The sequence below is a fragment of the Pocillopora damicornis genome, chromosome 8 (genome assembly GCF_964200805.1).
Source record: "Pocillopora damicornis chromosome 8, jaPocDami1.2, whole genome shotgun sequence".
NCBI classification, from domain to species: domain Eukaryota; kingdom Metazoa; phylum Cnidaria; class Anthozoa; order Scleractinia; family Pocilloporidae; genus Pocillopora; species Pocillopora damicornis.
Genome location: NC_142677.1, coordinates 2,268,942 through 2,280,249, shown reverse-complemented (window position 1 = coordinate 2,280,249; position 11,308 = coordinate 2,268,942). Strand labels below are relative to the sequence as shown.

The 11,308-nt window shown below is 38.6% G+C and overlaps 2 protein-coding genes across 2 annotated transcripts; both read left to right on the top strand.

Annotated features, from left to right (window-relative positions):
* The first annotated feature begins 21 nt into the window (after nt 1-21).
* On the top strand, nt 22-1,949 carry LOC149040917 (contactin-associated protein 1-like). The gene has a single exon (XM_089179974.1). It carries the CDS (start codon nt 26-28, stop codon nt 1,190-1,192), a length of 1,167 nt encoding a protein of 388 aa, XP_089036100.1. The 5' UTR covers nt 22-25; the 3' UTR covers nt 1,193-1,949.
* Nucleotides 1,950-5,624: 3,675 nt separating this feature from the next.
* Nucleotides 5,625-10,200, top strand: LOC149040916 (uncharacterized). Its single transcript, XM_089179976.1, has 4 exons — nt 5,625-5,688; nt 6,206-6,456; nt 6,705-6,819; nt 8,931-10,200. The coding sequence occupies exons 1-4, from the start codon at nt 5,625-5,627 to the stop codon at nt 10,106-10,108; spliced, it is 1,608 nt and encodes a 535-aa protein (XP_089036102.1). The 3' UTR covers nt 10,109-10,200.
* The last annotated feature ends 1,108 nt before the right edge of the window (nt 10,201-11,308 follow it).

Genomic DNA, 11,308 nt, shown 5'->3' with positions numbered 1-11,308 from the left:
TTTTGGTGTTCTAGGACTGCCTTCAATGCAAGTTGTTCCCGACATAATTGAGACTGTGGAGGGTAGGAACGTTACTGTAATGTGTAACGTGACAGGTAATCCTAAACCAGACAGGATCAGATGGAAAAGGTCTGATGGGATTCTTTCCAGCACGAGGACCATTACTCGTGAAGGAAATCTCACCATACTTAATATCACTACAAAGGACAACGGCTTTTACGTGTGTACTGCGACAAACCCCTGGGGTACCAAATCATCATCAGTTCTCCTTCGTGTTTATTCAGCTCTCAAATTTGTTATAAAGCCTCCGTCGAATGTGACAGTGATGGCGTATAAAGCTGTAGATCTGCGTTGCTCTGCTTCAAGCGACCTGAAGCCAACCATCCTATGGGTGTACGATGGAACTTTTTCCTTACCTTCTGGGGCGTCTGTTGACTCCTTGAATGCTTTGATCATTTTATCTGCTAACATATCTCATTCTTGTACCTACACTTGCAATGCGACGGATGCATTCAGCTCAATTCAAACAAGTGTCTCCCTTCATGTCAAATACCCTGAAACCTGCTCCAAAGTGAAGGCAAACATCATCGACGTTAGTGGTGATTACTTCATCGATCCTGACGGTGTTCTTGGTGAGGATCCATTTCCTGTTTACTGTAACATGACTGACAAAGGAGGGGTTGGAGTGACAGTCGTCGGTCACGATGGTGAAAATAGAACGCAGGTGATAGGATACGAAGAGCCTGGTAAATATTCCCTTGATGTTCATTACAGATCTTCCAGTATATCTCAATTAAAAGCTCTGACGGAAGCCTCCGATAACTGTCAACAGTTCATCAAATACGAGTGTTTTCACGCCAGATTAATTGAAGGTGGATATTCATGGTGGGTTTCACGTGACGGCCATAAAATGACGTACCGGGAGGGAGCAAACTTCAAAACTGGTGGCTGTGCATGTGGTTTAACTAGATCGTGCGCCATTGTCACCGATGACAGATCACTGAACTGTAACTGTGATAAAAATGATAACAATTGGCGAGAAGACAGCGGTTTTCTTACCATCAAGTCCCACCTTCCCGTCAAACAGCTAAGATTTGGTGACACGGGGCATACAAATGAAAAAGGATACCACACCTTAGGAAAACTGGAGTGCTATGAGCTGACCCAGGTGCAGACAAAATTGGAAACATGAAAACTCGGTAACCAGTCACTACGTATTTTAAATATCGGTTTGGAAAAAAAACAGGTTAATCATCCCCTGCATAACTCAATGGTTAAAAAGCTAAAATAAAGTCGCATTGAACTTTCCTTTTGAATGTTCTGTCGCTTGAAAAAAAATTATCAAAAGAAATTGTTCTCTGCATTCAAAAAAGGTAAGCTTACATTGCATTTTCAAGTACTATACCAGATTTTTAACACTAGATCAGTACTAATGCTGTAAAAATGTAGTATTCCGACTGCATTTTTACTGTTGCATTATATGGCGACTGCAAAATGTCGTTCAACAGAACCTTCATGGACTTTTCCAATGTTATTTTAGTGAGTGTAAATAATTCCTTTTTGGAAAGATGCTCAACCATCAGATAATTGTTTTAACCATTTTCAAGCCTTCTTGAGTCGAGATTATGAAAAGTAAGAATCAAAGAAATTGTATACTCACTGAGAAAATCGCTATCCGGTAAAATGTTCTTTTTTTGTTTTCCCTTTCTTTCACTGGTGTTCCGATTTATTTAATTGTCATCTGTAGATACACATGTTCATCAATACATCTTAGGATCCAGTCCCTAGTTTTATTTCAGGAGCAGTCGCATGATTTTCAAGACGGAAGAAGGGATGAGCTGTCATTGACAATGGAGAACAAAGGGGGTACTGTAGAATTGATTGTCAAATCGACTGCCAATGAGGGGGATCATAAGAATATTATTAGAATACAATAAAAAAGAAAAACGAAGGTAATCGAACATTCTTTGTAACAGTGGTCAAGAAGTGGAACATGCTAAATGTGCACCTAAAACGGAGTAGTAACGCCAAAAATTTTAACAATTAAATGCTTACGCACTCACTTAATTTAAATTACTTTTATAAATAATACCCAGTTTTAGCAAAGGACAGGTAAATGAAGAGAACGCGAAGAAAGGCAAATAATTAAACTGATAAAAGCAGAAATTCTTGAAAAGACGTCATGTTAAGTAATTCATCCTCACAGAGGTCTGGTGCCAATCAAATCATATTAAATGGTGTAGCCAAGGAAAAAGGCTTTATGGCAATCACTCCATGGAGAACACTGCGAAATGCATGAAAATCCGAATATATTGCAGACTATATTAAAGTTCAGACTGCAGACTGCAGACTCTTACAGACTCTTATTTTGAAGTAAATAATCGCTCCGTTACGTTAATCGTCGCTCCGTTACGTTAATCGAGACCAAGTTTTGCTCCTAAATTCATTAACATTTTATCTGGTAGACATTTCAACACCTTTTTCTGGGCTGGCATCAAGCCTAGCAGTCTTGTTGGAAACAAATCCATACATTTTCCTCGGTTATATACTGGGGTAGTTAACCCTAAAACTTAAGACACAACTCGAAATTTCGATTGTGTCTGTTTGTTACACTTCACTTTGTCAAATGTTGAAAAAAGTTCATTTCTTTGTATTTATTCCATCCAGTAGTTCTTGCTTGTGACAGATTTCAGTGTCATTGTCATAGGAACTATTTAATGTGATCAACCAACAATTATTACAGTGAGACTGCTACATTGGAAAACTTGTTTCTGTTGATTCCGATGAAGAAAGCGTCCCATTCTTTCTCCGGCCCCAACCAGCTTTGTTACGCTGAAGGGCACTTACCTTAAAGACTGTTTAGGACAACGTACGGGTACTACAGGCATGAAAGAGCCTTTAGGTTCGCAGCAATCCCAAAAATCCATGTCACACCCATCGCTGAGGCCATTTTAACAAAGATCAAAGCCACGTTAGAGCTTTGCTGTGGCTAGGTCACTTGTCTGGCTCTCTGAAATAACCAAAATGTGAATAGCCCTTGTTTAAAAATTCAGATTTGTTTGCGGTGTTTTGTAGGTCATGCAAGACGTCGGACAAACAGTTGAATAGGCAAAGCGCAGACAGACAGACGGTTGGCTTTCAATGCCCTTTGTTTAAATAAGCATAGTATATATTGTACTCACCTTTCGAATTCTAATGATATGAAAGCTAGTGTATCCCAGAGAAAAGAAGTTGAAAATCAGAATTAGTCCAACAGGCAAAATGAATGAGAAGATCTCTGCTTTCTCACAAATCGTCTACTGGTGTCCAAAATCAGAAATCGGCCTCTAAGGTCCAAAATCAGAAATCGGTCACTTGTGTTCGAAAGTTAAAATTGGCTACTAGGGTCTAAAATTCCAAATCGGCCGCTAGGGTTCAAAATTCCAAATGGATCGCTAGTGTTCAAAATCACAAATCGGCCTCTAGGGTCGAAGATCACAAATCGTCTACTAGGGTCCAAAATCACAAATCGGCCACTATGGTGCAAAATTTCATATCCGCCACAAGCGTTTAATATCACAAATTGGCATTTAGCGTCCAAAATCACAAATAGTCCACCAGGATCCAAAATCACAAATCGGCCACTAGGGTACAAAATCATTAATTGGCCCCTAGGGTCTATACTCACAAATCGGTCACTGGGGTCCAAAATCACAAATTGGCCACCATTATAGACAATCGGAAATCGGCCACCTGGGTCTGAAACCACATCGGCTTGGCTTTTAGCGTCCAAAATCACAAACGGTCCACCAGGGTCCAAAATCACAAATCGGCCACTAGGGTCCAAAATTACTAATTGGCCACTAGGGTCTTAACTCACAAATCAGTCACTAGGGTCCAAAATCACAAATCGGCCACCAGTATGGACAATCGGAAATCGGCCACCTGGGTCCTGAAACCACATCGGCCACTAGGATCAAAAACCATAAATCGGACACTATTGTCCAAAATCATGAATGGGCCACTAGTGTCCAAAATCACAAGTGGGCCACTAGGGTCCGGTATACAAATCGGCCACTAGTGTCCAAAATCACAAATCGGCCACTAGGGTGAAAAATCACAAATCCTCTAGTTGGGTTCAAAATCACAAATCGGCCACTAAGGACCAGAATCACATATCGGCCGTGAGTGTCCAAAATCACATCGCGTTGACGTCATTCTTAATTCCTTTCTCACTTTCCTTTTTTCAACGAGCAACGCATTTTTAGATATAAAACAATGTGTCACACAATAATTAGCCGATGTGGCGCCTGTTTATTGTTCAGCTTTAACACCACATCGAAACAACCACACGAACTGGTCATGTTGAGAAGGAAATCTACGCTAAAATCTTGATATATTTGGCAAAGGAAGCATTTTCATAGACAGCTGAATTATAACCATGTTCAACAACTTTTTTTCAAAACTTTCTTTTTAGTGTTTTAAAAAAAAAGTTCAACAAATGTTTTCTGTCTGTCTAGAATGCCAAAATCGTCACAAGTTCTCATGAGAAAAGGTTTGAAAGCTGTTGTGTAATTATTTTTCTTCGATCGCAATTAAACAAGCTGCAATAGGTGTGAAGCATTCTGTTAACGATGACGATGCATCGCCGAAATGAAGGAGAACCTACAGACAAAGACGACCAATTAATGATCAACCTGTCAGCGAGTTATACGATGCATTGTAATCATTATAATCATTAAAGAGGCGCTGCACGGATACATGCGGTTTAAAATAAAACATATAACCTAAATTGGTCACAAGTATAATTATATGTAAACTTACCAACCGGGAAATTCCAATATTGAACTTTAACAAGATGGCCTTCTTGACTTTCTTAAGCAGGAATACGATATTACATAATTTGGAATCACCCAAATGATGGTATACCTGTTTGCAATAGGGATATCGACACAAATCTTCGTATTTTCTCCTTTTCAGTGTAGGGAGGGTGTATTTATCTTTATGTTGTGTCTTAATTAGACTGAGTGCAGGTGCTAAAGCCCCGTTGACAAGAACTGGTAACCAAATTTGATTTCCTTAGAGTTTATTTTCGAACTTTTTCTTTTTTATTGGAAGGCAATTCGTACGTGATGAAAATATCAACACCCAATGCATTTGATAAACAGCAAAGTTCATTGAAATTCTGCTCAAAAATAGTAATTAAAGCCTGAAGCAAGGAAAATATGATAATCAGCTTCTCTTTACAAACAGTTTGACGTAATTCTTTCCAGTCTTGTTGATGTGTCAGTTGCGTGACTTCCATTATACTTAAAATCTCTTCCTTTTTTAGAAAAAAATAAATAAATAAATGAAGTTGAGAGGGAAAATGGTCTTCAGTTTCGAAAAATAGGAAGTTAAAATCTCTGTAAATCGATAAGAAAATTCTTTGATCCGGCTTCACTGTTTTCAGTATTATATTCAATATAGCCACTATACCACCCCCTTGTGTTTTTCCAATACTATTCCATTAAAAATTTAAACTTAGTTATTTTGTCGCGAAACACACACTGAGGTAAGCAGCCGTATTCTAAACGGAAAGTTGCCGTTACTCTTTTATTCGCCATCTCGCTCGTAAAGTAGCAAAGAAAACAGACAAGTTGGCGATGAAATCGTTAGGATTCTTAATATTTTCATTTCTGGTTGGAATCTGCAACGGTAATGAGCAAGGTAAGTATTAAAACCACCTGGCATAACTTTTGACTATAAATATATGAAAATCATATATATGAACTGGGGATATAGAAATGAATACGCAAGCGATCTTCGCAGTTATGAAAACTACTTATAAGCAGTAGTGAAAAAAAAGGCTTGAAAATGATTCAGGCCTTTACGGGAAGTGGTGTTCATAACCACGAAGATCACATCCATGTTAATTGACATAAATTTTATTAAATAAATTTTTTAAAACCATTCTTTTCTTTTATTTTCTTTTCTTTTCTTTTGAGAACTTTACTTTTGATACTCACTCACACTAGTGCTGGCTTCAATGGGGTAACTTCTGCGATTTGGCCGGATTAAAAAAATCATCGATCAAAATCGCTAAGAAAATAGTTTCTATCGCCCACCTTGTTGAATTGGTGCAAAGATTTTCTTCGGAACAAGTGTTCATCAATCACCACAATATCAAGACAAAAGTAATGGTTAAAAATTTATGGAAATTAATTTCAGTTTGCTTAATTTTAAGAAAACTGTCGGGAAGTAGAGATGAATCCCGCAAAGCAGGACTTCATCCTCGAGAAACATGTTTTCAAAATAATGGAGATTGGGACAGCCAGCGCATGTGAAGTGAACTGCTTCGTGGAAGCTGACTGTGTTTCCTACAATCTAAAACCGCAACAGAATGGAAAACTTTTGTGCGAATTGAGCGATTCAGATCACGCAAATAATCAACAGGATCTAAGATACAAAAAAGGGACTGTTTACAAATCATTCAAGGTAAGCTGACTTATTCTCACATACAATTCCATGAAGGAAGTGGATAAAACGATCATATATTTTAAATTCATAGGATACATAGGATGGATGAATGCATGAATGCGTGAATGAATTGATGGATGTTTGCGTGCATTTTGAAATTAATAAATAAGTAAATATGTGGATCGGTATGGATGAATTAGCTGGAAGAAGGGAGGAGGAAGGGTACCAGAGCAATAAATTCTATAAATATCTTTATATCTTCACAGAACCTCTGTTCCAGTACGCTTTGTCCATTGAAAAAGAGATGCCAAACTGGCTTCACCAGGAAGGGTTATCGCTGTGTTTGCGCAAATGGACTACTTGGAGAAAACTGCACTGAAGGTATGTTGAGTTGATTGGTCATCGACAATAATCGTGCATTTCTCTTTTAGAAGTCGTTCAATTTGGAGGACCTTTGAATTTAAATAAATGAAAAATTTGTTTAGGTATCAGAAGGAAAATAAGGGCGTGAAGGAGAAAACTATACCACATGAATATATGTAAGGTCTTAAGTGCCGCTTTCGCTCAGAGCAGTCCTCTCGACTTCCCGACGGAAAACTTTATTTTTTGCCCATGAAAAGGGTTTAGGACACATGTTTCAAAAATAGTTTAGTTGTTCTCCAATTCCCTTTTTTTGCGTCGCTGCAAGCCAAAAATGATTTTTGGCCAGTACACCCGTGTGGACAGCGATCGAAAGTGTAAATTTCACAGATTTTGTCCAGCGCGCATCGACTGAAATAATATAGCTCATGGAATTCTATCTTGCTACAAGTTAAAAGGTGCCTTCGATTAGGAGACAAAATATGGAATTTTCAGCTGAAATATTTTTCATACAAGCGTGATCAGAGGAGAGCCTTCTCTTAGACCTTTGTTTGCGTATCAAAATTCACCAATTTGTACGAAAGAATTCTCAAAATGCAGGCGTTAATCGAGCTAAAAAAGCATATCAGTGTATAGTTTATACACCAATGAGGTCACCGATTGCCTCAAACCCGCGGGCATATCTGTAGCTTTCATCCACCGACATCTTGAGGATTTCAGGTTTTCATAAAAACTGAATGGACAATAGATGCCGAGTTGTCCTAAAACGTTGCGTAAACAAGATCGGTAGTAACGCTTGCACGCTTGCGTGACTTACAAAGTAAACAAAGGTGATGGGAAGGCGCCTTCGCGATAATTTTCGTTAAAATATCTGGTCATGAACCATAACCACAGTGTGGAGAAGATCAAAATTAAAGAATAAAGTTTGGCGCTCTAGTCATTACAGACATATCGTGTTGCTTAAAAGGGCTCACAAACAAGTTGAAATACATTACAGTGTTATTTACCAAAACAACACGCATACACTCTGAAAGAATTCTTCACCCTACGTTTATGGGGAATTCTGAAGTAAATGGTGTAAATGACCTTCCCGATTTTGTTTCCTCAGTATGCGAAAAGCTCGATGGAATCCTCCACTAAAATACCTAGAAAAATTAAAACAGTTTGGCGGGTTATGCAAAAATCGAATACCACTGGTACGTTTCATTATATTTCAAACTCTGTTTTCAAAAGGAATTTTCACCTTTGTTGGTCCGTGGAGGCAGTGCCGAGTTTCATTGCTTACAATGGTAAACGGTTTGCCAAAAAATTGGATCAGTACATTATCACCATTGTGTTCAAAGACGGGAGACGCTACAAATGCATAATTTGAAAAAGTACTTAGGTATACTAGATTACACACTTAGAGTGTTTTCCAAGGGCTTTCCTATATATGAAATACTTTTAAATATTTCAACACTTTTACGCCCGGTGCATTGCGTAAGTTTTTACAAAATTGCGGCAAAAGATCAAGTCTCTACAAGGCTCACACCGAATTGATAAGGGCAAAAAAATCAGTTAAAAATAAAAGAAACTGCCTACCATTTTTGGAAAACCTCTTGTGATTTAGCTCCTTTGAGTGCAAGGCAATCTTTACAAAGCATGTGGAACTAATAAGAAGAAACCTCTCGAGCATATCCTCGAACTCGTCTCTTTTCCCGTCGAAATAACCCAAGAAGTACTGGTTTTCAACAGAACAATTTTCAAAGTTTTCCTCGAGGAAGTCGATCTCCGATTTATTTACAAAAGAATGATTAGTCGCCACCATCATGACGCATTCTAGTGTCCTAATCAAAAATTGTCTTCAGTTTTTAGATGTCATATTTTCGCGGGCTTTCCCAATATTCGCGGGTTTCATAATTTTCCCGCTGACCAAAATAACCGTGTACTCTTGCCCTCGAGGAACGCCTTCGATGTAGTGTCACCCGACTGGTGACAGGTCTAACTTAAAATGGAGCTGACTGCAGAAAAGTCGTCGCCTCAGAACAGCGGTTACTATCAGATCTTGAAGAAAGTAAACAATGGTCTTGATTGATGCAGTAATGAGACTATTTACGTTATTCCCATGGCTCATTATCATTTTGGTGTTCTAGGACCGCCTTTGGTGCAAGCTGTTCCCGACATAATTGAAACTGTGGAGGGTAGGAACATTACTGTAATATGTAACGTTACAGCTAATCCTAAACCAGACAGGATCATATGGAAAAAGTCTAATGGAATTCTTTCCAGCGCGACGACCATTGTTTGTGAAGGAAATCTCACCATACTGAATGTCACTACACAAGACAACGGCTCTTACGTGTGTACTGCGACAAACCCCTGGGGTACCAAATCATCGTTAGTTCACCTTCTTGTCTATTCAGCTCTCAAATTTGTCATAAAGCCTCCGTGCAATGTGATAGTGATGGCTTATGAAGCTGTTATTCTGCGTTGCTCTGCTTTAAGCGAACTGAAGCCAACCATCCTATGGATGTATGATGGAACGTTTTCCCTACCTTCAGGGGCGGCTGTCGACTCCTTGAGTGCTTTGATCATTTTATCTGCTAACATGTCTCATTCTGGTACCTACACTTGCAATGCGACGGATGCATTCAGCTCAATTCAAACGAGTGTCACCCTTCATGTCAAATACCCTGAAACCTGCTCCAAAGTGAAGGCAAACATCATCGACGTTAGTGGTGATTACTTCATCGATCCTGACGGTGTTCTTGGGGAGGATCCATTTCCTGTTTACTGTAACATGACTGACAAAGGAGGGGTTGGAGTGACAGTCGTCGGTCACGACAGTGAAAATAGAACGAAGGTGATAGGATACGAAGAGCCTGGTAAATATTCCCTTGATGTTCATTACAGATCTGCCAGCATATCTCAATTAAAAGCTCTGACGGAAGCCTCCGATAACTGTCAACAGTTCATCAAATACGAGTGTTTTCAGGCCAAATTAATTGAAGGTGGATATTCATGGTGGGTTTCACGTGACGGCCAAAATATGACGTACTGGGGGGGAGCAAACTTCAAAACTGGTGGCTGTGCATGTGGTTTAACTAGATCGTGCGCCATTGTCACCGATGACAGATCACTGAACTGTAACTGTGATAAAAATGATAACAATTGGCGAGAAGACAGCGGTTTTCTTACCATCAAGTCCCACCTTCCCGTCAAACAGCTAAGATTTGGTGACACGGGAGGACGACATGAAAAAGGATACCACACCTTAGGAAAACTGGAGTGCTATGGCATGACCAAGGTGCAGACAAAATTGAAAACATGAAAACTCGGTAACCAGTCACTACGTATTTTAAATATCGGTTTGGAAAAAAACAGGTTAATCATCCCCTGCATAACTCAATGGTTGAAAAGCTAAAATAAAGTCGCATTGAACTTTCCTTTTGAATGTTCTGTCGCTTAAAAAAAAAAAAATTATCAAAAGAAATTCTTGTCTGCATTCAAACAAGGTAAGCTTACATTGCATTTTCAAGTACTATACCAGATTTTTAACACTAGATCAGTACTAATGCTCTAAAAATGTAGTATTCCGACTGCATTTTTACTGTTGCATTATTTTCCAATGTTATTTTAGTGAGTGTAAATACTTCCATTTTCGAAAGATGCTCAACCATCAGATAATTGTTTTAACCATTTTCAAGCCTTCTTGAGTCGAGATTATGAAAAGTAAGAATCAAAGAAATTGTATACTCACTGAGAAAATCGCTACCCGGTAAAATGTTTTATTTTGTTTTCCCTTTCTTTCACTGGTGTTTCCGATTTATTTAATTGTCGTCTGTAGAATCACATGTTCATCAATACATCTTAGGATCCAGTACCTGGTTTTATTTCAGGAGCAGTCGCATGATTTAAAAGACGGAAGAAGGGATGAGCTGTCATTGACAACGGAGAATAAAGGGGGTACTGTAGAATTGATTATCAAATCGACTGCCAATGAGGGGGATCATAAGAATATTATTAGAATACAATAAAAAAGAAAAACGAAGGTAATCGAACATTCTTTGTAAGAGCAGTCAAGAAGTGGAACATGCTAAATGTGGACCTAAAAAGGAAGTAGTAACGCCAAAAATTTTAACAATCAAATGCTTACGCACTCACTTAATTTAAATTACTTTTATAAATAATACCCAGTTTTAGCAAAGGACAGCTAAATGAAGAGAACGCGAAGAAAGGCAAATGATTAAACTGATAAAAGTAGAATTTCTTGTAAAGACGTCATGTTAAGTAACTCATCCTCACAGAGGTCTGGTGCCAATCAAATCATATTAAATGGTGTAGCCAAGGAAAAAGGCTCTATGGCAATCACTCCATGGAGAACACTGCGAAATGCATGAAAATCCGAATATATTGCAGACTATATTAAAGTTCAGACTGCAGACTGCAGACTGCAGACTCTTACAGACTCTTATTTTGAAGTAAATAACGGCTCCGTTACGTTAATCGAGACCAAGTTTTGCTCCTAAAT

Excerpts from the sequence above, each read along its gene's own strand:
- LOC149040917 (XM_089179974.1), top strand. The coding sequence starts at position 26 with ATGCAAGTTGTTCCCGACATAATTGAGACTGTGGAGGGTAGGAACGTT.
- LOC149040916 (XM_089179976.1), top strand. The coding sequence starts at position 5,625 with ATGAAATCGTTAGGATTCTTAATATTTTCATTTCTGGTTGGAATCTGC. Across the intron at positions 5,689-6,205 it reads CTGCAACGGTAATGAGCAAG|AAAACTGTCGGGAAGTAGAG; the intron begins GTAAGTATTAAA and ends CTTAATTTTAAG. Across the intron at positions 6,820-8,930 it reads TGGAGAAAACTGCACTGAAG|GACCGCCTTTGGTGCAAGCT; the intron begins GTATGTTGAGTT and ends TTGGTGTTCTAG.